The sequence below is a fragment of the Lutra lutra genome, chromosome 1 (assembly GCF_902655055.1).
Source record: "Lutra lutra chromosome 1, mLutLut1.2, whole genome shotgun sequence".
Taxonomy (NCBI): Eukaryota; Metazoa; Chordata; class Mammalia; order Carnivora; family Mustelidae; genus Lutra; species Lutra lutra.
In genome coordinates this window covers 132,402,775-132,430,086 of record NC_062278.1, presented here as the reverse complement: position 1 = coordinate 132,430,086, position 27,312 = coordinate 132,402,775, and the positions used below count along the sequence as shown (strand labels likewise).

The 27,312-nt window shown below is 39.1% G+C and overlaps 1 protein-coding gene across 1 annotated transcript in view; it reads left to right on the top strand.

Moving 5' to 3' along the window:
• Positions 1 to 3,447: 3,447 nt before the first annotated feature.
• The window catches only part of DNAJC13 (DnaJ heat shock protein family (Hsp40) member C13), a 124,816-nt gene continuing 100,951 nt past the window's right edge, over positions 3,448 to 27,312 (top strand). The window contains exons 1-2 of the mRNA XM_047737029.1: positions 3,448 to 3,768; positions 23,420 to 23,503. Of these exons, the coding sequence (XP_047592985.1) occupies positions 23,433 to 23,503 (71 nt within the window). The 5' untranslated portion in view covers positions 3,448 to 3,768; positions 23,420 to 23,432. The remainder of the gene's footprint in view (positions 3,769 to 23,419; positions 23,504 to 27,312) is intronic.

The window sequence follows — 27,312 nt, the reverse complement described above, 5'->3', positions numbered from 1 at the left end:
AAAACCACCACATAAAAAATTAAAATTAAGTCCGGTAGGAGATGATCCTGCGGAAGTCTTAAGCTTGCCAACTCAACTGAAAAGTATTTTCTAATTCTGTGTTTGCACAAACTGTCTAAACCAGCACTGTCCAAGAGAAAGAAATATAATAGGAGCCACCTATAACATTTTACATTTTCTAGTAGCTACATTAAAAAAAGGAAAAAAGTGAAGTTAAATTTAATAATGTATTTTTTTTTTTAAGATTTACTTATTTGAGTGTGGGAGATAGAGCAGGAAGGACAGAAAGAGGGAGAGCGAGGGACGCCTGGGTGGCTCAGTTGGTTAAGCAGCTGCCTTCGGCTCAGGTCATGATCCCAGCATCCTGGGATCGAGTCCCACATCGGGCTCCTTGCTCATCAGGGAGCCTGCTTCTCCCTCTGCCTCTGCCTGCCATTCTGTCTGCCTGTGCTTGCTTTCTCTCCCTCTCTCTCTCTGACAAATAAATAAATAAAATCTTTAAAAAAAAAAAAAAAAGAAAGAGGGAGAGCGAAACTCCAGCAGATTCCTCACCAAGCTCAGAGCCCAATGCCAGGCTCTATCTCACAACACTGATATCATGACCTGAGACAAAGCCAAGAGTGGGATGCTTAACCAACTGTGCCACACAGGCGCCCCTTTTATACTGTCTTTTATTTGACCAAATATATATCCAAAATATTATTTCAGTATGTTGTCAATATATGTTATTAATGCAATATTTTACCACTCTTCCTACTAAATCTGGTATATATCTTAGCTTTATTTCAAGTATTCAGGTGCTACATGGGGTTAGTGGCTACCGCACTGGAAAGTGTTCCAATCTTGCTGAATTACATAGAATTTGTAGGGATTTATTTTGGATCTGGACATTGATTTAATTAGGAAGAGCAATTTAACAGCGATAGGGAGTTTGAGAAACAGGTGGTTGACCATATTGTGGGTTCCCTAAAATCTGAAACCTCTCCTGACTTGTAAACTAACTTACACCACTGATGAAAGCTATTGATATCTAAAACGCTGTGAAAGACTGTCCGTATATGTCACACAATTTAAAGATTTTATTTATTTATTTGACAGAGAGAGATCACAAGTAGACGGAGAGGCAGGCAGAGAGAGAGAGAGAGGGAAGCAGGCCTCTTGCTGAGCAGAGAGCCCGATGTGGGACTCAATCCCAGGACCCTGAGATCATGACCTGAGCCTAAGGCAGCGGCTTAACCCACTGAGCCACCCAGGCGCCCCTATGTCACACAATTTAGAAGGGCATCTTCTCTGTGTTCTCCTTTCCTAACTAAATTTGATTTGTGTGCACTATGAAAGTGTCAGGAAAGCTATCACAAATTTAAATTTTGAGTAAAAAGACAAATCCAGAAAGAGAAGTCTGAGGGTCTGCCTAGTATTTGTCACTCTTTTAAAAAAAGAGTATGTGTGTTGGGGGTGGGGAAGAATAAGGAAAGAAGGGACAAGTCCTCCTACCCTTCCTGACTCCTGCGTTTAGTTCTAGTGTCTTAAGAATGACACTGACAAATTTGTACAAATCAAATTAAGATCAACCAAGGCAATTGTGAAAAAGACTTGAAACCACATCCTGTAAGCAACAGCTTAAAGCATGAAGGATATGGCTTCCGAAGATAGGGAGCTGTGGCTGGGGTAGTCAGAGTGATAAGCAGAAGAGAGAGAGAGACACACACACACAGAGGAAAAACAAAACAACCAAAATGTTCATGAAAGTGAGGTCAAGCTGGTTGAATCCAAAGAACATAGTTTCTAAAAATGAAGATAAATGACTTTGGGAGGCAGGCAATTTTCCACTACCCAGGACGGGGGCATTTCATAATGCCTAAGTCTCCTCCAAACTCTTGAGAACCTATTTTATCTGTCCCAAATAGTGAACAGAGAGGCAGTGCGGAGGTTTTATTACTTCACTGGCCCTGATGTTACAAGTCCTGTGACTAAATCTGTTAACCTTTAGGAGAACAGGTCACCTTGGGCAAGTCTCTTGGACACTCTGGGTTTGCTTCCTTTATAAAATAAAAATAATAAACTCCATACAGACTTCTGGAATTATCGGAAGGCTCTGGAACCTACAAAATGTCGCGTTAAGTTTCTTTTTCCGTGGGATAAGACAAGAAGACCTCTTAACTTGGCCCTCCTGTTTCTTTTTTCTTCTCCTCCACTTCTACTCTGTTTAAGGTGCTGTCCACACCCAGCTATTCCTGGCACCACCCCTTAGATGTACCTTATCTTACTGGGGCAGTCAGTACAGGAAAGACTACTATCAGGCTAAATGCAGTCATTTTCTGCTCCAAGGTAGGGCAAAGGGTCAATAGAGTCAAGAAGCAAAGTCTGTAAAAACCATTGTCTATATTTTTCATCCTGCAGTCGCCATCTTTAAAAACAAGCCAACCCCTGAAAGGGACTCTGAGAGGTCAGTTTCACCATTGCTTTGCTTTAACCCTCATAAAATAATGTATCCATGCAAGTCACCGCCATCCGTTTTTTTGAGCTTTGCAGCAGAATCATTCATTTTTGAACTGTGGTCTTTAGAATTCAGGTCTGGGAGAGATGACTGAAAGAACTTCCATAAACTTGCTCACAGGTAACACACAATGTCCCCTCTTTTCTCTAGCCTGACGCCCCACTTCCAGCTGCTTCTCATGTGCATTCAGGGAGATGGTATTGAGGGTACAGACTATGCAGTCGGACTGTTAGGGTTCAAACACCAAGTCCATTACTGTGGGGAGGTGCTTTAATTTATCTGCAAAATGAGAATAATTCCTACTTTAGAGCTGAGGTTTAACTAATGCAAATAAAACCCTTGGAATGCGATCGATCAGCAGACAATAAATGGAACTATCAGTATTATCTTCCTGGCATTCCCATCGACGACAAGACGTAGGCTCCCAAGCTTTAGTCTTGGCGACCTCCCAGACCAACCAAAATTTAAACCCTCAACTGTCGTTCTGGAAGTCTCAGTAGTGGTGAACCTGCTGGCTCGTAATCCAGCCAAACCGGGTAGCAGGCTAAGCCTTCGGATTGCCTCGCGGATATTCCAAGGCATCTGAAGTCGGGGCCGAAGCAGGGGAAAGGCTTTAAAACAGAACTCCAGGGGATTAGCAGTGCAAAGAACTGGCAAGCAGCACAGTCTCCCGCAGGACTCGGAGCCACACGCCGAGAGGCGTGACTTTAGAACACGCCGGAGGGGCGTGGCTCCACCCGTGAGCGCGCGCGCTGCGGGGCGGGCCCTCCTCGGCACTGCGTGGACTCCGGATCCCACAGCCGGCCCCGTCACTCTGCGCATGTGTAAATTCTGGGGGCGGACGGGCCGACAGAACACGGAATTTCTGGGAAAGCGGGCACATGGGACCAGGAAAGCCGAGAAATGTTTGCCGGCAAGGGCGGGGGGGTAGAGGGGCGGGACAGAAGGCGGAAGAGTTGAAATCAGCTGACCTGGTCTCGTGACAGCCTGGGCGGTGGCGACGCAGGCGTATTGGAGCGCGGTTGCTGAAAGCCTGAGTGAAGATGGCGGCCTCCAGAGTGAGCCTCTGAGAGGCAGAGGGAGGAGGCGGAGGGGGCGGGGAGCCCGGGCCGCCGCGGCACCAGGAACCCGCGGCAGCGGAGCTACAGGGCCCCGACAGGGGAAAGGGGAAGTGGTGAGGGGGAAGAGGCCGGAGGGCGCCTCATCTCACTCCGGACGCAGAGCCGGCGGCGGGAGGAGCTCGGGCTGGAGCCTCTCCAGCCCCCGCGAAGGTAAACCACTCCGGATACCGGCCTCTGGGGCTCTGCTTTTACCCCTTCCCTACGCCACGGGGACTAGGGAGGCTAAGGACAAGGAAAAAGAGGGGTGGTATTTTGGCCGCCGCAGCCCCCAGCTGCTAAGGAGAGCAGATTACCCTCCCCCAAGGCTGCTGGTCTGTTTCCTCCCGTCGGATCCCCCCTCGCACCAAGTGACATTCTCCCTGGGCACTGCCTTGTTCAGCCCCACCCTCTTTTTTGGATTGTTTTTTCGTTTTATACCCACCATGGTTCCTAGATCCCCACTGTACATCCTTACCCCCACACACCCCTTATTCCTCTCTGGGCTCCGCCCTCAGGGTTCCCTTCTCGCTTCCTGGCCTGAACACACTTTCTACTGGTTGCCGGCAACTCTTGTTTCCTGGGGTCGTGACCCTTCTTCCCCCACACGTCCGGTGTAGACTTTGACTCTCTTTGCTTAGCTTGTTTCGTTTCGTTTGGAATGGGGAGCACCCGCGTCGTTTTTTTCAGCCCCTCCCTTTTTCAAAATCAGTATACACCCCACGTTTTTTCCTTTCCTGCAGGGGAGCTTCTTTTCAGTGGCCTTTCCTTCACTGCTGTGGTTTTGCCTCTGAATGTGGTCTTTGGAATGGGTGAGGTATCAGACGCTCAGTGAAGTGGCGGTTAAACGCAGATTTGACTTATTAGACTTAAGAAGAGTGCCTTCCCGTGAACTCTTATTGTAGGGTGTCCCGAGATTGTTTTATCAGTTGATGTCTTCATATTGTTTCCTTTATCAGTTTTGGGGGGGGGGTTAAAAAAATCTCTCCCTAATGAGGCTGTAATCTCCCAAAGTAATGATTTCTCTCTCTTCCCTTCTTTTTTCCCTTTTACTCTCTGTGATTTCTTGCAAACAGGAGGGCCTATGCCTTATGCTTTTACCTCTTCTATGAAGGGCTTTACACTGTAGGGTTATTTTGAGCCTCGTGGAGTATGATGTCTTCCCCCAAAAATTTCAGAATATTTCTTCAGGATTTGCCCCTGTGATTGCCTTTCTTGCTGTATTTTCTTTTTTACTTTCTGGATCTGACGATTTCTAGGTTTGAAAGTACCGTCTTCAGAGTTCGAGGAAATTACAGTGGTCAGGTTTGTAGTGATTATCAATATTCTGAGTCTATGTGAATATGAAATAGGATTTGCCCTAAAAAAATTAAAAAGGGAGATTTCAAAAACTCTCCAGAAATTCGGTATCCAAAAAAAACTTGATTCACATTTCTTGGTTTCTGGAAAGTGCTAAATTGTTTGACTGGATTTAGCATATAACTTAAACCTTGTTAACATTTTAAATATAATATGAAACTGTTTAAGCAGTTATATCTCAAACTTGGCTTTTGTTGTTAATATCACAATGGGGCATAAGTCCTGTGTAGAAAATGTTACACTGTATTCCTAGTTTGAAAACAGGAAGTAGAACATACTAAGGGAGGAAAAGAATAGTCAGAGGGTTTTTAAGAGATAGGAATGTCAGGAACCTTAAGTCTATAGTCCATATCATGGAAAATACCACTGTTTGTATTCCACTGGGAGGCAATGGGTGTTCTCTTTTTCTAAAGTGACAGTAATAAATAGGCTAAACTATATGAACATTATCAGTTCAAAAGTAATGGAATCATGGAAAGCAGGAGTTATTAGTAAGAATTTAACTTTATCCACAAATAAATAGAACGTAGTTGCTGAGGTGAACTATAACCAATGCTGGCTTTATTAAATCTGTAGAAAGGTTGATAGTGGAATCTGGTTCTCAGTAGATACTAAATTACAATTGAAATAAAAAGAGGATCTGTTTTAACTAATTTGGATCTATTCCTTAACCAGGTCTGTTTACACAGGTGATTTTCATTGCACTACCTTTCCCTTGCTCTCTGAGATACTTATTTTTAGTAAAATACAGGCAAGGCTGTGCACATAAACTATAGCAAAGATTTGGTTGCTAATAGTTTTAGGCCTAAATGTTGACTGTCATAATTTAGCAGTGGTTTAAAGGGCAGTTGTTTTGAAAGAAATCCTTTAAGTCTGTGTTTCCCAACTTCATTAAACCCACTAAGACTCCCTTTTTATTCCAAACAATTTGTAACACCTGCTCTATTACCTGGAGATTTTAAATAATATCACCACCTTCTGACTTTGGTCCTGGGTCAAAAAGAAGGCTTGCTCTCACTGTTGCACCAAAAACAATGGGACTCAATTTAAATTCTTTTTTGAGAACTGTTAAAGAACGGAGGTCACAAGAGCAAACCATTGGCCAGTTCTTTTAAGGAGAGGGTATACATGACATTCAGTGTCATGTTCCATGGGACATAACAGGACACTGGTAAGAGTTCAGCTAGAATAGCTGACAAGCTGATGAAGGCTGATTCTGAGTGCAAACCTTAGAAGAAGCTCTTTCTCCACAAACTCACTAGGCGCCCTTAGAAAAGACTGGAAAGAACCCTGGGGGAGTGTCTGTTGTGGTAATGATCTAGAGGAGTGGAAAAGCAGCAGAGCTTTCCAAAAGGGGCACAAAACTGATCTTTCTTGTATCTTTTATGGAACAATAACATTTATCCGTGAAGGGAAGGGCATCTTTGCTGGCCTGTTGGTGAGCATTCATTGAGCTGGGCAATGAAAGAAAAGGGGAGAGAATCTTCTCTGGGAGGAACACTGAGCTTAAAACTGCAGCCTGGAGGAATAAGAAGATCACACCCCTGAGATCCAGGGATATAGAGTATCCCTAAGACTGAACCTTAATCAGAACTGCAAAGACTCTTTCCAGCCCCCTGCCACTATAAGAAGTTTTGAGTAACAAGTGAATGCATAATATTACTAGGAACAATATCATGTGAAGAGGCACAGCACAAAGAATCAGATAGACATTGCTTTAGTAAACCATCCCCCGCCATAGGCACCAGCTATTCTGTAGATTTTCTGAAGCCTGTGGTACACTGAGAATAACCATAGCAACAGCAAATCATAAATCCAGCTCAACTCCTAAACAGATTAACACAAATTTTGCACTAAAGACCTACCGAAATACAGATGTGCCCGTTTCCAGTCACAGAATTATTTACCTCAGTCTCTGATGTTCTGTACATGTCCAGCTTTCAACTGAAAATTATAAGGCATACATAAAAGGCAAAAAAAAAAAAAAATTCTCTAGAGAAAGCAATCATTAGAAGAACACTTAGATTAACATAGATGCTGTTATCTGCTAGGGAATTTAAGATGACTATAATATGTTAAAGATTGAAGAGTGGATAATATGCAAGATCAGATGGGTAATTTTAGCTGATAGAAAGTGTAAGAATCAAAAGAAAGGCTAGAGGTATTATTACACAGTAAATGAAAAATGCTTTTGGACTTACCAGAACTGACATAGCCAAGGAAAGAATCAGTGAACTTATTAATGGTAGAAGAAATTACCCAACTGACACACAAAGTTACAACGACTAAGTACCCTAGAGCTTAGGGATAGTGTAACATTTTAATATATGAATGATTAGAATCCAGAAGAGAGAACAGAGTAGAAGAGATACTAAAATGTTTGAGGAAATAATAGAAAATTTTCCAAAATTAATGTCAGACATCAAACAATGGATCCAGAAACTTAGAGAACACTAAGCAAGATAAATACCTCTCCCCATTACACCCACAAACTCAAAGCACACATTGTATTTAAACTGAGGTAAACAAGGGACAGAGAGGAAGGTAACCAAAGAAAAGAGAAACCTATACAGAGGAGCAAAGAGTTGAAGCAGAGAAACCATGCAAAACAAGAAGACATTTGAGTGACAACTTTAAGTACGAAAACAAAAAATAGCAAAATATTTTTTTCAAAAATGAAGACCAAATACAACTGTCAAACAAAAGCCAAGAGGACTCAACGTATAATCTCTCCATTTACATGATAGGTGCATTCCTAGAAAATTATATGCATATTAAACTCTACGAAATGTACTTTGTGCTTTATATTTAATACAGAATTAAAATTGGGATTGGTTATAAATAGGTTTTTACCTGTGTTAATGCCTAACTGGATATTTGAAAGTCAGTTGAGGGCATTTCAACCTGTGGGACTGTCTTGTACATTGAGGGGAATCTAGCCCCATCCACTAAATCATAGTACAGTAGTCAGCCCTTATTCACTTTTCATAGTGTCAGTTACTTGAGGTTAGTAGCAGTCCAGAACCAGATGATCCTCTAATATATTCTAATTCTAATATTAGAAGGTCAGTAGTCGCCTAATGCTATATCATAGTGCCTATGCTATTTACCTCATATAATCTCATCACATAGGCATTTTATCTCAAATCAGGAGAAGGCTAAGTGTAGTGCAGTAAGATATTTTGAGAGAGAACACATTCATATAACATTACAGTATTGTTAAAATTGTTTCATCTTACTGTTAATATGTCACTGTACCAAATTTATAAATTAAACTTTATTACAGGTACGTACATACAGGGTAAGAGTCTATATGGGATTTGGTACTTTGTGGTTTCAGGAATCCACTGGGGGTCTTGGAACACATTTCCTGAGGATAGGGGGGACTACTGTAGTGTTTCTCTCTTTTTTTTTCCTTTAGATTTTCTTTGTTAGAGAGCATGAGGGAGGGGAGGGGTAGAGGGAGAGGAAGAAAGGAAACTCCTCTCTGAGCAGTGAGCCTGATGTGGGGCTGGATCCCAGGACACAGGGAACACGATTGGAGCTGAAGGCAGACCTGTAACCGACTGAGCCACTGTGGAGCCCCTACTGTAGTGTTTCGAATTATAGCATCTTTAAAATTATAGTCACTAGTTTTCAACACATTTTTCTGCTGTAGCAGTTTTCATTTGCTCAGCACATGCCAATCAGTAACATCTCTTGTAGTATGGAGTGATTTCTAATTGCAGGAACTCCTTTGAGAATCACTGATTTGGGAATATTTTTGTAGTAACTTAAACCAACGTGGTTGTGATCCTCTTTACTAACTTAGACTAAGTGTTGTTCAGTAAAATCTTTATTTTATCAATAAAGCTAAACATAATTTGCTAGTAGTTCTTGTCACAGGCTCTTTATTCAACAGCCTGCATATTTGAGTTTTATTTGCACTTTTATGGACTGCTTATGAAGAAGTGATCTCTAAAACAATAAAGTTGGGCACCTCGGTTGCTCAGTGAGTTAAGTAGCTACCTTTGGCTCAGGTCATGATCTCAGGATCCTGAGATTGAGTCCTGCATCAGGTTCCCTGCCTTCTCCCTTTGCCTCTCCTTCCCCCCTGCTCATGCTCACACACACACACACACACACACACACTCTCTCTCTCTCTCTCTCTCTCTCAAATAAATAAATAAATAAATAAAACTTTAAAACAACAACAAAATCTACATTCAGTGGGATTTTATTATTGCAGCATTCTAAATTGCCTTTAAAAGTAGACCACGCTGCCTAAGCAGAGTTCACATATTTAGCGCGTGGCCATCAGGAATACCTCTGTGAAGTTGATGAGTAAAAATTTGATCTTTGGTGAAAAAAAAAACCCTGAAGCAATCTAAAATAATTAATTAAATGTTTTAATTTTGTCAAGTGTAGTTGCCAGAACATAATGGAAGGATTGATAAAGTTACGAATATAGGAGATTTTCCCTAGTATTTCATAAATTCTATGCTAATTATAGTAAAATTTAAATTCTTATAGATGGATTTCAGGCATGTATTCCTTAGTCATCTAGTGCTTTGAGGTTTCTCTCCCCCTCAAATTTCTAGTTAAGATACAGAATGTATTTTGGATGTTTAGCAAATCTTAGAGCAGATTAAGGCCATTCCCTCCCCAACCATAGATGTGCTGGGTTTAATTTTAAAAGTGGAATTTTCCTTTATTTTTTTTTTTTAGTTAACTGGTAGATTTGGGGTTTTCTTTAAAATCTGAAGAACTATGACAGAGTTTGGAATAACAGGGATATTTCAAAAAGAGCCAAGAAAGCTACATGTTGCTGTTTTGTGTTGGGTGAAAGGGAAATTGTAGTAGCCCAAGGTCCTTGTCTTTTAATAGTGTGTTTGCCTACTAGGATGCTTACTGTAAAACTTCCTCTAAGTAGAATTTGCAATATGCTTAGGAAATTTAGTTCTCCATTATGCATTCACTACAGTGATAGAAAAAACAGCAACAAGTTAAAACATGGCAATTGAAAATCTCTCACCCATTAGGGTCTCTTTCGTGTAATAGAGGAAGATTATTAACTACCTGTTTGTGAGCTAAAGAAGAGCTTATTGAACTAGTACATTTTGTTCTTTCATGAGCCAGGTTAGCTTCAAAGATAAAATAGAAATTAGGTCTAAAAATTTTCAGGTATGTGTACAAACTAAAACTATGTAAATATTAGCATCAGTTTCACAGGATTGCTTAAATGAACACATTTGTTTGGGTTTTTTAGGTGACTGTTTCAGCATTTTTAAGTTTTGGAAAGAAAAGTCATAATCATGCATATTTCTTGGAAAAAAATTTTGTGTGTTACGACAGCTATGAGAAGTAAGAATTATTCTCTCGGATGAAGTCAGCATACATGTGATAAAAATGTAAAGACGTGTTTTTTTCAATATTTATATTGAATAGGAATGGCCAACAAAATTAACTGCTGTGGTATTTATGCTTGCCCCTCCCCCAGTTAAGATACTATTAAAAGTGTTTTTTCAGATTTAGGGATTGCTTTTGAATTTCTCCTGCCCTTTTATTTCATGAATCTGTATCTGATTTCTCATTGGAAAGGAATGGATTTTTAAAGAATGGGAAGATGAATCTTAGATTATTTGCCCTACCCCGTGGTGGTGGAAGTATTTAAAAGTTCATTTTGATGTGGCAGACAATGCAAAGGTTTCAGTATTAACAACTTCTGGACAATTATTTGGATATATGATTGTCAGCTGAAATTTGATAGTACCACTGGCTTTCTTCTCTAGCCACATTTATCTCGAATTAGTGGGTCCTTCAGAGCTTTTAGAAAGCTAAGTTAGGATGTATTAAAACTTTGCCTTGTGATCTATTTTATAACTTTTTTTTTTTTTAAGATTTTATTTATTTGAGAGAATGAGTTAGCATGAATAGGGGGAAGGGTAGAAAGAGAAGCAGACTCCCCCCTGAGCTGAAGTCAGGCCCCTAATGACAGCCACCCCATGCCCCTTTTAAACTGTTTGAAGACCCCTGTAAATGGAGTGTCTGGGTGGCTCAGATGGTTGGACGTCTGCCTTCGGCTCGGGTCATCGTCTCCAGTCCTGGGCTCAAGCTGCATGTCAGGCTCCCAGCTCAGCCAGGAATCTGTTTCTCCCTCTGCCTCTCCCCCTGCTTGTGCTCTCTCTCTTTCTCTCTCTCTCAATGAATAAACAAAAACTTTAAAAAAAAAAAAACCTCTTAGGTATTATACACATTACACATACTGATTTGTTACTTATTTAGAAGGAATACTTTTGCCTTACTTATGTTCCGAATTAAAACATGAAGCTTGAAAATTAAAAATTAAAAAGAAGGTTTAAAGTTCATATCAGTTTTCCCCCCATACACACGCACATTCTATCTAAGACAGTTGTAACTTTTTAATCTGGGTAAAAATTAATGTTCTGTTAACTTTATATTTCTGTGCTTGCGTCAACGGCATATCTAAATTGGCGCGCTAACTGTATATTTTTTAAGATTTTATTTATTTATTTGACAGAGGTCACAAGTAGGCAGGCAGAGGGCGAGGGGGAAGCAGGCTCCCTGCACAGAGAGCCCAATGTGGGGCTCCATCCCAGGACCCTGAAATCATGACCTGAAGGCAGAGATTTAACCCTCTGAACCACCAGGTGCCCAAGTATTTATATTTTAACCTTTTATTTTGAAACAACTAGCGTAGTGATGTAATTCACTCAGATTTAAATCCATTTACAACTAAATGTAGGTCTTAAAAAGCTAGTATTAGGGATTCTCTCTTGGTTATTACTCAAGATTAGCCCTTGCCTTAGCAGTGGTTCTCCCGCCCCCTGCATTTTTAATAGGATTTAGCTGTATGAGGAAATACTAAATTAATAAATTTGTTCCTATCATGTGACTGTATACCATATTTTCAGGTGGTATGAAATGGAGCAGAAAAACAGGGTTTCTGTAGGCGATCTAGGTCAGAAAATAAAGGTAAAGGCAGTTCTTCCCCCCAAATAAATTTTTCATCTACAGCAAAGTTGAAGAACTTTACATTACTTACTAACACTCATTTCTGAGATTTTCACATTAACATTTACTACTTTATCATATATATTCCATCCATTTTATTTTTTAATGCATTTTGGGACAAACTCATGTTTTTAATTCATTATTTGAAATCAGAATTCTTTATGTTACAGATTCAAAGTGTAAAAATTAGTATCTTATCTGCTCTCTCCAAGTTGTTCTAATTGTGTAAAAATTCGTCTCAGTGGGTCATTCAAAATGTGTGCTTTAAAGGCAAATACCCTTTATTAAAGCCATTTTCTTTACTCACTAGTGTATTACAGATGGTTCCCAACTTAATGATGACTTGACTTAAACTCTTTCAACTTTATAATGATGTGGAAGTGGTATGCATTCAGTAGAAACTGTATTTTGAATTTTGATGTTCTCTCAGGCTAGCGCTATGTGGTATCCTACTCTCGTGATGCAGACAATGGCAGTGAGCCGCGGCTCCCAGTCAGCCACAAAGTCACAAGGGTGAACAACTGATATGCTTACAACAATTCTGTTTTTCATTTTCAGTACAGTATTCAGTAAATCACATGAGATATTCAATACCTTGTTATAAAATAGGCATTGTATTAGATGATTTTGCCCAGCTGTAGGCTAATGTGTTCTGAGCACATTTAAGGTAGGCTAGGCTAAGCTATGATGATTGGTAATTTAAGTGTATTAAATGCATTTTCAGTTTACAGTGGGCTTATCAGGAGGTAACCCCATAGTAAGTCAAAGAATATCTGTATTTTTCTGAGTATATGCATTCATCTCTGGTAAAATGAGGGCTCTGTTTTTACTTAAACACAGGACTTGCACATACACGTAAGTTTTGCTATGTGTGCAGATTCTTTTGCTTATAGCTTGGCTGTAATCTGTCTGGGTTCCCATGGTGTTGAGGCCATTCAGCCTGCTTTTGTGCTTCATATCAGTTTGGTGTAGGCTTCTGCTTAGTGGACTCTCAAATTTTGTGGTTTTGTGTCAAAATCGTATCTTCTGAAAGATTGGTCTCATTTTATTCATAAATGATCTCAAATAGATTGCCAATTTTACTGCCAGTAATAAATTAGAGAATGTGAGAACATTAAATGTTATTCGAAAGCATGAAGCAAGGGAATTCACTGAACAGGGTGAATCTAGCCAAACTGCCTGTGTTGCCCTGAATTTGACTTTTTAACCCTTAGAACAGTTCTCTCAAAAGAACAAACTGCTAAGTTGCAAAAAAAACCCCTTTGGTGGTATAATAATAAGGTATGGAATGAGAACAAGCAAAAAGGCAGCTTAAAAAACTGGAGATACTTTCAGTGTGTTTAGTTACAAATAACATGTAAATTTGTGTTTTTCTCATCCAAAAAATAAAGGTAGATCTTTGAGAATTTGAAGTGGTACACACAGAAATGAAGGAGATGAAATTTCTTTTTCTTTTTAGAGTTTTTTTAAAGTACTTGAGAGAGAGTGAGCAAGTAAGTGAGGGCCTGTGAGAGAGTGAGTGCACGGTGGGGCGGGTGTCGTGGGGCGGGTGTCGGAGGATGAGAAGCAGCCTCCCTGCTGAGACAGTGCTCCATCCTAGGACCCCTGGATCAAGACCTGAACCAAAGGCAGAGGCTTAACCGACTGAGCCACCCAGATGCCCTGAAGGAGGTGAAATTTAAGCAATAATTAGTTTGACCAGATAAATTCTTGCTAACTTGGGTACGTCTCAACAACTGGCAGGGTGGCAAGTGCTGACTATGCAGCTGCTACCAAGATCTCCTGCAGAAAGTTTGACATTTTGTTAGTTGGACAGTTCATTGCTATTTAGAGAATGTGCCTATAAATGACTTACTGCTGTTACCTGCTTGATGCTTGAGCTGCTTGATACTAGAAGTTTTGCATATTTTCCATCACTATTAATGGGAATTCTGGTTACTTAAGAGTTTTGTCCATGAGCAACAATTTTAGAAACACTTCTGCAGCTTATTAAAGAAATATGTAGGGGCGCCTGGGTGGCTCAGTGGGTTAAGCCTCTGCCTTCGGCCCAAGTCATGATCTCAGGGTCCTGGGATTGAGCCCCGCATCGGGCTCTCTGCTCAGCGGGGAGCCTGCTTCCTCTCTCTCTCTGCCTGCCTCTCTCCCTACTTGTGATCTCTCTCTCTCTCTCCCCGTCAAATAAATAAATAAAATCTTTAAAAAAAAAAGAAATATGTAAATATTAATGGAGAAATACTTAAATATTAAATGGAGCATAGATTATTTTTAGGGAGTGAAATTCTTTTTTCCAAAAGTTTCTCAAACCATAGTTAACTTGTAGATACCAAAATAAATTTTAAAATATGTTGGTTTCAGGGCACCTGGGTGGCTCAGTGGGTTAAAGCATCTGCCTTCGGCTCAGGTCATGATCCCAGGGTCCTGGGATCGAGCCCCGCGTCGGGCTCTCTGCTCAGCGGGGAGCCTGCTTCCTGCTCTCTCTCTCTCTCTGCCTGCCTCTCCGCCTACTGTGATCTCTGTCTGTCAAATAAATAAATAAAATCTTTAAAAAAAAAAAATGTTGGTTTCACGTAAAGAGATACTCTTCTAACGAGTGAGATTCCAGACACCTAAGTAGGGGATCTAAAATGTAGTAAGTAACATTGACTTGAAAAATCATAGTATTTTGTGGGAATAAAGTTGGGAATAAAGTTGACATAAAGAAAAGCTTAAATGTCAGATTACAGCTGACTTAAGGTAATTTTTAAAAATTTCATCTATCATGAGTATCTTAACCTGTCTCATATATTTATTCTTTTTATTTTTTTCATTTCATTTATTTATTCATTTATTTTTGAGAGAGCGATAGTGAGTGTGTGCTCAGGAGTGAGCACAGGCTGGAGGGGGAGGGGCAGAAGGAGAGGAAAAGAGAATCCTAAGCAGTCTCCACACCCAGTACAAAACCTGAAGTAGGGCTATATCTCACGACCCTGAGATCATGACCTGAGCAGAAATGAAGAGTCAGACTTAACTGACTGAGCCACCTAGATGCCCTTATTTATTTCTTTTTGAAAACCTTTTAGGTAATATAAAATTGTAAAAAAATAACAAGGTATGCCTGGGTGGCTCAGATGGTTAAGTGCCTGCCTTCGGCTCAGGTCATGATCCAGGTCCTGGGATCAAGCCCCATGTCAGGCTCCCAGCTCAGTGGGGAGTCTGCTTCTCCCCTCTCTCTCCTTATCCCCATACTTGTGCTCTCTCTCTCCTTCTCTGTCTCTGTATCTCTCTCAAACGAATAAATCTTTTTAAAAAAGAATAAATAACAGATAATAAAATAATGACACCCTCATTATATTCAACCTAGCTTAAGAAATGTATATTGCTATAGTTATCTTGGAATGAGCAGGTAAAAACTGCAAATACTGACTAAAGCAATAAAACACTGTACTTTGAAGGAAGAAATCCTAGCTGATACTCGTTGGTGATATACATTGAATAAATACTACAAGGATTGAAATTAAAAGATAAAAGATTTAGGATTAAGTAATTTAATTTTTAACTTTCCTACCCAAGATGCCTTAAGAGAGATACAGGGCCTTGTAAGCCTGAAAGTGAGAGAGGTAATGATAGCGAGATATGAAACAACTATTTCGTATCTAGGGTAGTATGTTTAAAGTACAATAATCATTATTATGATTGCAGTTAATATTTTTAGTGCTTATTCTGAGCCAGGCATCACACTATCCCCTTTATTTATATCATTTACTCCTTACCAAAGCCCTTTGCTACAAATACTGTTCTCTCTCTCTCTCATAGATGAACCATGATTTCAAGAAGTTTAGGAAGCTTTTCTTCAAGTTACACAGCCAGTAAATGGCAGTTTTTACTAATCTGTCTTCAACCATAAGTAACATTTAAAAAATTCACCATCTTTAGTTACATTGATGGTAGATTGAATATTAAAACTAGTTTAGTGTGTATACTAATGTAGCTTCTTGTGCTAGTTGTTAGTTATGTTTATGTGGTCTGGTGTCTGTGCTATAGGAACTATTTCCAAGTCTATGTTTCAAAATTAAACCATCACTTGAAGGACGCTGTGCTTGGTGGACCCCCTAGACTTGCCTTCACTCATTTTCCAGTGGTTCTCTTGAGGTTGTTCCAAGTCTCACTTTGAATGATACATACTCAGTACAGAATATTCTTATCCTGTTTCTTCTGCATTTTTTCTGATATTTGTGTATTGCCATTATCCACTAGTGAGTTATTTGTGTGTCCAGGAGTATCCTCATGGTCTGAAAGAGTTACTGCAGTTTCCAGACCAGTTGCCTTCATAAGATGAAATGACTGTATCACAAAGTGGTTAAGGTTTGATTGAGAATATAAAATAGACTTACCTGAAAATTTGGAGAGGTTAATATTACACTGTTAAGGGGTGCCTGGGTGGCTCAGTGGGGTAAGCCTCTGCCTTTGGTTCAGGTCATGATCTCAGGGTCCTGGGATCAAGTCCTGCATCAGGTTCTCTGCTCAGTGGGGAGCCTGCTTCCCCCTGCTTCCTTCTTCTCTTTGCCTGGCTCTCTGCCCACTTGTGATCTCTCTCTCTCTGTCAAATAAATAAAATCTTTAAAAAATATATATATAACTCTGTTGGGAAGTAGGTCCCAGCCTCAGATCTCATTAATCTGGTTATTTTAAAAGTTCATTGTTAGTTAAAGTAGTATTTTTCTGTTAGTGAACTCTTTAAAGACTATTCTGGACTCCTATATTCGTAACAAATTTCTGTCGTGTTTGTTTTGAACACTTCATTTAAAAAAATTTTTTTCAGTTATTTTTTTTAACTTTTTATTTATTTATTTGACACAGAGAGAGAAGGAGAGGGAGAAGCAGGCCCTTTGCTGATCAAGGACCCTGATGTGGGGCTCAGTCCCACAACACCAGGATCATGACCTGAGCTGAAGGCAGACGTTCAACCCACTGAGCCACCCAGGCACCCCGCTTAAAAAATTTTTTTAAGCTTACCTATAAACAGAAATATTCAGCCTTGGTGCCTTGCCTTTTCTTTTTCTTTTGCCTTGTGTTGAGTGTGGCAGGTTGTTTCATTGTTTGAAATTGTGTGAAGGTAATAATTGGTACTAGTTCTGAATTAATCCAGGAATGTGCTGTCAAATGATAAACCTGTAATTACATGGTCAGAATGAATTTATTTTGAGTTCTTAAATTCGAGGGAAGGTTTTATTGCTTAGGATAAATACAAATAGAGTGTAGAGTTAAGCAGAGTGAATCCATAGTCTGGCCCAACTATTTACCATAGTGACCTGGGAGAAGTGATATAAATTCTCTATAGTTTTCTTGTCACTAAAATGGAGATCATCATATCATCATATCTATACCATAGTGGTGTTATGAAGACAAAATGAGGTAGGTGGCTAAACGCATAGCCAAGGTCTGGTCTAATCATTAACATGTGATGAATACTCAATGAAACCTAGTTTTTGCATAATTTCAGGACATGACTTAAATCTTTTTATTAGAGTCACCGTGCCTTCCCAATTTCAGGATAATCTTTACCAAGGGCTCAAAATAAAAAAGGATTATCCTGATTTCCATTATGAGGCTATGCAGAAAGTAGTAATACATAGCACTGAATTATCCCCTTATTTGGCTATGTAGGTGAGTATCTCCTTCCTCTCTTACCTCTTAGATATACCTCTGCATGTCTGTAATATGACTGAAGGCAAGCTTTTCGGGTAGAGGAGTAATTTTCTTCCAAAAACAGCACTTCCATTTTACTGGCCTTTTTGGTGGTGATTATTCAGGATTGGAAGCACAATAGCAGTATCACTTGTTGCTTCCTAAAATGTTAGAGATAATTGTCAAATCTGCTGATTTTGGCCATAGGAACGGCTACTGATGTCCAGAGAGAGTTGAGGTACTTCTTTAATCTTATATTGTATTTTTTCTGTCAACATGGTTATCTGCATCAGTATTTCTTCTGTTAGCCAGGTAATCAGTAGTTTAAAATTTTCTTAAATTTTATTTTATTGTGGTAAGAGCACTTCAACATGAGATCTGTCCTCTTAACAGATTTTTTTTTTAAAGATTTTATTTATTTGACAGATCAGAAGTAGGCAGAGAGACAGACAGAGATGAGGGGAAGCAGGTTCCCCACTGAGCAGAGAGCCCGATGCGGGACTCGATCCCAGGCCCCTGGGATCATGACCTGAGCCAAAGGCAGAGGCTTAACCCACTGAGCGACCCAGGTGCCCCCTCTTAACAGATTTTTAAGTGTGCAGTACAGTATTGTTAACTATAGGCACCATGCTGTACAGCAGATCTCTGCAACTTAATTATCTTGCACAGCAGAAACTTTATACCCATTGATTAGCAACTCCCCCTTTCTACTGCACCCCAGTTCCTGGCAGCCACCATTCTACTCTCTGTTTCTGTGAGTTTGACTATTTTATTTATTTTTTTTTTTTTTTTAAGATTTTATTTATGAGAGAGAGAGAGAGAGCATGAAAGGGGCGAGGGGCAGAGGGAGAAGCTGGCTCCCTGATGAGCAGAGGGCCTGATGTGGGACTTGATCCTGGGACTCCAGGATCATGACCTGAGCCGAAGGCAGTTGCTTAACCAACTGAGCCACCCAGGTGCCCGAGTTTGACTATTTTAGATACCTCATATAATACAGCGTGGACTAATGCAGTATTGGCCCTTCTGTGGCTGACTTATTTCACCTAGCATCATGTCCCCCAAAGTTCACCTATGTTGCATATTGCAAGATTTCCTTCTTTTTCACGGCTGAAAAATACTCCTTTGTGTGTGTATACCACATTTTTTATTTTTTCATCCGTTGATGGATTTGAAGTTGTTTCCATGTCTTGGCTCTTATAGAAAATGCTGTAGTGAACATGGGAGTTGACTCTTGAAGATCCTAATTTCAATTCTTTTGGATAAATACCTGGAAGTTTCATTGCTAGATCATATGTTAGTTCTATTTTTAATTGTTAGGAACTTCTGTACTGTTTTCCATACTGCCTATACCATTTTGCATTCTCACTACCAGTATTCAGTTTCTCTACATCCTTGCCAAAACTTGTTGTCTTTTGGGGTTTTGGTTTGTTTGTTTTGATAATGGCTGCCATAACAGGTGTGAGGTAATATCTCATGCCTCTTTTTTTTTTTTAAGATTTTACTTATTTAATTTTGGGCAATCTCTACACCCAACGTGGGGCTTGAACTCACAACCCTGAGATCAGGAGTCACGTGCTCCATCGACTGAGCCAGCCATACACCCCCTCTAGTGCTTTTGAGTTGCATTTCTCTGATAGTGACATTGAACATCTTTTCATATACCTGTTGGCCATTTATATATCTTCCAGTAGTTTAATTTTATACTAATGTGTATGTTAGTTAGATCTTCTCTCTCTTTTTCCTTTAACTGTCCTAACCTAAGAACTCTGGAGTCTGGTGCTTTTATCACCACCGAGTTCCTAGGTCTTTAGAAAGTTGTAGATAAGCCTTCTTGATGTAAACTTGTTTTAATTCTCCTCCTAAAAGGTCTGTTTGAGTTACGTATTCCCAAATCAGCAATACCTACAAAGTCATCTTTAGGAGTACTCCCTGCTCCCCACCCCCCGGGTCATGGTCTTAAGTTCTTTGGCACTATCATTTTTATTTTTAAAGATTTTAATTATTTATTTGACAGACAGAGATCACAAGTAGGCAGAGAGGCAGGCAGAGAGAGAGGAGGAAGCAGGCTCCTTGCCGAGCAGAGAGCCTGATGTGGAACTCGATCCCAGGACCCTGGGATCACGACCGGAGCCTAAGGCAAAGGCTTTAACCCAGTGAGCCACCCAGGCACCCCTGGAGCTATCATTTTAAAGTCTTTATTATTTTTCTCTTACCTCCATTTTAAATTTAAAGTCCCTAAATGATACCAGTCACTCTTCACTCAAGTGCATTTTCTTGTACCAAGATAGGCCTTGGCACAGAGTCTTGTCAGTCAGATAAGTTATGGTCTAGCAGTCCAAACTCCACTCCTTAGTATTGGTCATCACCTTTTGTGTCCTCCTTTTTTAATCCCTTATTCCAATATTCAGTCGTAGTATATGAGGGGAAAGATAACATCTGTAGACCTATATTTTTCACTATTTTGGCATATTCTCAGAGATCTTACCTAAGTTTCTTTTCAGCAATGTCATGTACTGCAAATGATTTGGAAGCCAGGAAAAATGTCTGCTGGTTTTAATAAGTCTTAGTCGGCTGTCTGTTTCATCTCAGATACACAATCCAGGGGAAAAAAAAACAAACAAAATGCACCAACTGTCAGGACTATATTTAGCTGTCTCCATACACATTAGAAAGGAAGATGTCAGTTGACTGTAATTTCCTCTCTAGTAACATTAAAGGTTTCCCTAATCTTGCTGTTACTTGTGGTTCTCTTATTCCTCAGAGCATGAGTTGATGCTTTTCCAGAAGATTTGACAAAACCTTATTTAGGAGTACCTGTTAGAACATCAAGTTTAAAGTGGACATCAGGATTTCCCGTGGGGTTGCTGCATTTCATTCATTCACTTAAGTACTTATTGAGCACCCATTTTGTGTCAGGAACTCTTGTAGACTTTGGGGATATATGTGTATAAATTAGCTTAACAGACAAAAATGCTTCTCTCTTGATAATGGTAGCAGGATTAGATGGGTAATAAATTGCACATTGAATAAATTGACAGTGAAAGGTGCCATAGAAGAAAAATGAGCAGGAATCAGGGGGAATTGAAGGTGTAGAATGAGGAGAGTGATTACAATTTATAACAGGATAGTTAGAGTAGGCCTCATTATAAAAGTGACATTTAGGGACGCCTGGGTGGCTCAGTTGGTTAAGCGGCTGCCTTCGGCTCGGGTCATGATCCCAGCATCCTGGGATCGAGTCCCACATCGGGCTCCTTGCTTGGCGGGGAGCATGCTTCTCCCTCTGCCTCTGCCTGCCATTCTGTCTGCTGTGCTCGCTCGCTCTCCTCTCTCTGACAAATAATAAAATCTTAAAATGTTAAAAAAAAAAAAGTGACCATTTAAACACTGATTTGAAGGACATGTGAACCATGTAGGTGTCCAGGGGAAGAGTGTTCTACATAGAGTGTAGAGGCCCTTGCCACTTTGCTAATACAAAAGTAGTAGGAATGAAGAAAGCAATTTCAAAATGGCAGTAGTCTTTTAAAATGTTTTTGCTATGGAGGTATATATACTCAAGAGAAATAAAACGTGTTCATACAAATGCTTTTAGCAGCATGATTCCTAATAGCCAAAAAGACACAACACAAATGTCCATCAACTGATAAACTAAACAAATGTGGTATATCTATACAATAGAAGGAAACTAACACATTCCAGAGTGTGGATGAACTTTGAAATGTCATGCTACATGAAAGAAGGCAGTCACAGAGACCACATTTTGTATGATTCATATATATGAGATGTCTAAAACAGGCAAATCTGTAGTGACAGAAAGTAGATTAGTGGTTGCCAGGTGCTGGGAGTGAGTGGGAATGAGGAGTGACTGCTACAGGGTTTCTTTATGGGATGACAAAAATGTTCTAAAAACAGCATTGGTTGTAGAACTCTGAATATGCTAAAAACCCTGAATTGTTTACTTAAAAAGGGTGAATTCTATGGTTGTGTGAATTATATCTTAAAAAGCTGTTATAAAAGTGTCCTTTTTTGGGACGCCTGGGTGGCTCAGTGGGTTTGAGCCGCTGCCTTCGGCTCGGGTCATGATCCTGGGGTCCTGGGATCAAGTCCCGTATCGGGCTCCTTGCTCAGCAGGGAGCCTGCCTCTCTCTCCGCCTCTGCCTGCCTCTCTGCCTGCTTGTGTGCTTTCTCTCTCTCTCTTTCTGACAAATAAATAAATAAAATCTTTAAAAAAAAAAGTGTCCTTTTTGAATGAAATTCATTTTATTCACATTATTAGAAGAATACTTGCTGATTAAAAACAAATTATACCAGTGTGAACCATAATGTGATCGGAACCATAATTCTAGCTATTTAGTGTGCCCTGACACTTTGGTATGTGTCCAGTATTTTTTAAGTACATTTCTAAGTAAGGGTGGGAAAGATGGTCAGGTCACAAAAGAAATAAATGACCACTATTTATTTTTAACTTTTATGCAGTATGAAGTAAACTATGTAGTATTTTCAAAATTTATGAGTTTTTTTTTTTTTTTTTAGTAAACGGTTCCGATAATTTATCCTGTACAATTAACTAAATTTAATTTTTTTTTCATGAAATAAGTGGGTTCTGGATTTCATACACTTCTAGGTTATAGTCAGTAGACTAATTTTAAAATATGCACATAACATGGTCCCTCTGCATGAAGCGGTTGGAAACTATTACCCTGTGGTCTATCGTACAAATTTGAGAATCCTGAACTATTTGGTCTGTGTACTCTTCAGCCAGTTCACTCACCAAATGTTTTTTAGGTTTCTAAACACTTACTGTCAGTTTTCTGTACTTAGCTTGATGCTTGCGATTACACTGTAAGTAGTATTGTTCTAGTATATTCATATAGTGGAATATCATATAGCCTTAAAAAATCACTTCTTTTTAAAGAATATTTAATTCCGTAGAAGGTTCTATAGAAGACGGTTAAATTGTGTGAAAACAGGCTTAAGCAGTATAATGACAGTCTCAATTTTGTTTTAAAAAACACCTAAATAGAGGAGGGGAGGCTAGAATGATTATCTTTAGATGCTAATATTTACTTTATGAGCATTTTAGATTTTTTTGCTATGGACATTTTAGATTTTTTAATATTAAATATTGTCATTTTTAAGTTAAATTGTATTTATAGTGGGTCTCCTTAAGTGACAGTGACAGCAGAACAGCTGGCACTTAGTAACTCAATGAAAACCTTTTCGAGTTGATTTGATACTTGGCAAACATTTTTAGGTGCCCATATTGTGCCAAGGCATTGTTGGTAATGTGAGGTTTAAAGATGCATTTACTTGAACATTTTTTTTTATTAGGTCTCTACTCTTGGGATGTTGAGGGCAATTCTTGTCCTCAAGAACACCCAGTGTTGGGGCGCTGGGTGGCTCAGTGGGTTGGGCCGCTGCCTTCGGTCGGGTCATGATCCCAGGTCCTGGGTTCGAGCCCCACATCAGGCTTTCTGCTCAGCAGAAGCCTGCTTCCTCCTCTCTCTCTGCCTGCCTGTCTGCTTACTTGTGATTCTCTCTGTCAAATAAATAAATAAAATCTTAAAAAAAAAAAAGAAACCCAGTGTAGTAGAGGGGAGCAGGCAGTCACAATATGGTATGCTAAAGTCTGTGACAGAGCTGTGAACAGATCAGTGCCTATTCCCTAAAACCTATGGTCTTGTGCCTTAAAATCAGTAGTATATGGCAAGCTCTGAAAGTATGGTATGGAGAGATTCAGGAAAACTCGAAGGATAACTGTACTAAATTCAGCCATATTTTTATCTTCCAGGTTTCAGCACAAAATGAACATAATTAGGGAAAACAAGGATTTGGCATGTTTCTACACAACAAAACATTCATGGAGGGAAAGTAAGTATTTCTGTTGGTTTTATTTTTCTGTGCTTCTATGAAGTATCATTTTAAATGTAACTTTCAATATCTTGAGTAGTACCACACAGCTCAGTTATGCCATTTAGCCCTTCTCTTCTGAAAAGCATATGTGCATATTTTAAATGCAAATGCTACACTTGGAATCAATTATTGTTCTTTTTTTTCTTTTGACATTTCTGGGTTTTCTGTGTCTGTGTTAGGAGGGAGTTGGTAAGAATTAACAGTACCAAAAGGAAAACAGACCATCTATCTACCTTCCTGGATGTTGTCTATTAGTGACTGGATTATGTAGTAGCGGCAGAGTCTAACTCCACAGCTTTATTGCCTGGAGACAAACCTGTGTGTGATGGCTGCATTTTTGTGTTGATTTGTCTGTCAGAGAAATATGCTAATAGTGCATTTATAATCTTTCTTTAGTCCATAATGAATTTTTAAAATGGAGTTTGATCTTATTTTTTCCTTGGGGGAGGCAGTGACATTTTTTAGTAGCCTGTCTGGTCAGACCAAGATGTTGATGCTTCTGTTTCCTTTTTATAAAACTGGTGGTAATTCCTACTCCTCAGATTGCTGTGAGGATTAAATGAAGTGACATGGAGCATGTGAAGGTTTTAAAATCATGCTTTAAACACACTGAGTATTCAGTGAATGGGACCTGTTGACCATTACCAGAAACAGTTTCTTGTCTAATCCTTTTAGGTACCAGTAAGTAAAATGAGTGTTCCATGCTTCTACAGTTAGGTGACCGCACTATTCCACATCAGGCCTCAGATAAACCATGCTATGTATACAAAGCCAGTAACTTTAGATCTTTTTCTGGACTTTTCATCTTTTAGGTAATAGTGTAGTAACTTCTTAGAATGGTGCAATATCTGAATTCTGTAGTGTTTCTCATTTGCATTAGCAAACTGACTATAATTTTGAAAGAGTGTTTGTTTCCGTTTAGTAACTCAATTGTATGAGCTCCTAAATTAGGGAGCATAACTTGTTAAACTTGTAGAATATTTGTCTTGAAATTTTTTCTTCATCTAATTTCATTGAGCAAAGTTAGAAAATTGATGTACTCGGAGCAATGTGAGTCATTCAGTTCTTTGAATCAGCCTTTAAAAAATTGTATGTTGCAAAGATTTTTATTTTTTCCTCAAGTGGTAGATTGCTCTGATCATCATTACTATAACTTCTATTTTTAATACAAGTATAGCATACTGAAACATGAATTCTAAAGAATAAGCTTAACTGGGGCACCTGGCTGGCTCAGTGGGTTAAAGCCTCTGCCTTCAGTTCAGGTCATGATCCCAGAGCCCTGGGATCGAGTCCCACGTTGGGCTTTCTGCTCCATGGGGAGCCTGCTTCCTCCTCTCTCTCTCTCTGCCTTCCTCTCTGTCTACTTGTGATCTCTGTCAAGTAAATAAATAATTAATTTTAAAAAGAAGAATAAGCTTACTGAATATTATGTTTGTGAACTTATCAATGATTGCAATCATCTGGAAAAAATTTTTTGAGGTTTTAGGAAAGTTGGGACTAAGACTTAAGACACCCTCTTTTTTTTTTTTTACGTAATAATTTGGAGCAGAACTGTTCATGTGCTTTAGCACAATTCCTTGCCTCCATCATTGACACTTTGAAACTTTTTTGTTTTGTTTTAATAATCTTTATTAAGATAAAATTTACATAACATAAAATTCATCTTTTTAAAGTGTACAATTCGGTTGTTTTAATATATTCAGTAGAGTAGTGGACACTAATTATTTTTGGAGCATTTCATCATCTCCCCAAAAATCTTCTCTAATGATATTAGCAGTTATTTCCCTTTTTTCCTATCTTCTCAGTATCTGGCAGCCACTAATCTACTTTCTGTCACAAGATCAGCTTTTTTAAAAGATTTATTTATTTATTTTGAGAGTGAGGGTGAGTGTATGCGCACAAACACAGAGGGGAGGGGCAATGGGAGAAGGAGAGAATCTTAAGCAAACTCTGCTGAGTGCAGAGTCCAAAATGGAGCTCCATCCCAGTGACCCTGAGATCATGACCTGAGCTGAAACCAAGACCATGAAACCAGACTCATGACTGTCTTTCACTTAGCATAGTGTTTTGAAGGTTCATATTGTAGCTTGTGCATTTCATTTCTTTTTATTGCCAAGTAGTATTCTGTTGTACGGATTTACTGCATTTGGTTTATCCATTCATCAGTTGATGGACATTCGTATTGTTTACACTTTTTTACTGGTGTGAATAATGCTGCTGTCAATGTCTGTGTGTAACCTTACAGGAGACTATGTATTTACAGTTCTCTTGGGTACATACCTAGGAGTGGAATTGATGTTATATAGAATTATATAGAATTACATAGTAACTCTACATTTAACTTTTTGCAATCCTACTATCAGGGTATGAGGAATCCAATTTCTCTACATCCTTACCAACACTTGCCATTGTCTCTCTTTTTTTATTTTAGCTATCCTAATGAATAGGAAGTGTTACCTTGTTGTCATTTTATTATTTTTAAAAATATTTATTTATCTCTTTCGAGAAAGAGTGCATGCACTTGGTGTGTGAGTGGAGGGAGGAACAGAAGGAGAGAGTCTTCAAGCACATTCCCCGCTGAGTGCAGAGCCTGAGGTGGGGCTCAGCCCCACAACCCCTGAGATCATGACCTGAGCTGAAACTAAGAGTCAGATTATTAACTGACTGAGCCACCCAGGCACCCCTTGTTGTGGTTTTAATTTGCATTTCCTTGATACTAAAATGTTGAATATCTTTTTGTGTGTTTGTTGGCCATTTGTATATTTTCCACAAAATGTCTATTCAAATCATTTATCCATTTTTTATTTCGGTTAGTCATCCTTTTATTATTGAGTTGTAAGAGTTCGTTATACATTCCAAATACAGATTGCTTATCAGATAAATGGTTTGCAGATATTTTCTGCTATTTTGTGGGTTGTCTTTTCACTTTCTTCATGGTTATCACCTGAAGCACAAAGTTTTTTATTTTGATGAAATCCAGTTTATCTTTTTCTTTTGCTATTTGTGTTTTTGGTGTCTTATCTGAGAAGCCATTACTTAATCCAATCCAAGGTCTCAGAGATTTACTTCTATACTTGAAGAATTCTATAGCTTCAATTTTGGGTTAATTTTTGTATATAGTGTGAAATAGGGATCCAACTTTATTCTTTTGGCATGCGGATATCCAGTTGTCCCAACATCATTTGTCGAAAAGATTATTCTTTCCTCACTGAATTGTTATGGCACGCTTGTCAAAAATAATAGGCCATTCATGTAAAAGTTTATTTCTGAACTGCCAATTTTGTCCCATTGATCTATATACCTGACCTTATGCCAGAACTATGTTGTCTTGATTCCTGTGGCTTTGTATTAAGTTTTAAAACTAGGAATTTGAGGTTCTAACTTTGTTGGTTTTCAAGATTGGGCTCTTCTGGGTCTCTTGCATTTCCATATGAATTTTAGAGTCAGCTAGTCAATTTTACAAAAAGGCTGCTGGGATTTTGATAGGGATTTTATTAAATGTGTGGATCAAATAGGAGAGTATTGCCACCCTAACAATATTGATTTGATCCATGAATGTGGGATGTCTATTTGTTTACATATTTAAATTTTCTTTCAACAGTGTTTTGTTGTTTTTAGTGTACATACCTTGAAGCTTTTACCTTCTTGAAAGATCTTGCATTTCCAGAGTGTGATAGTTATTTCATTAATTATGTACATTATTATGTGGCACTCAAATTTTTATTATACTTACCTATTTTATGTGGCCAGTTGTAGCTTAAAGCATTCCTC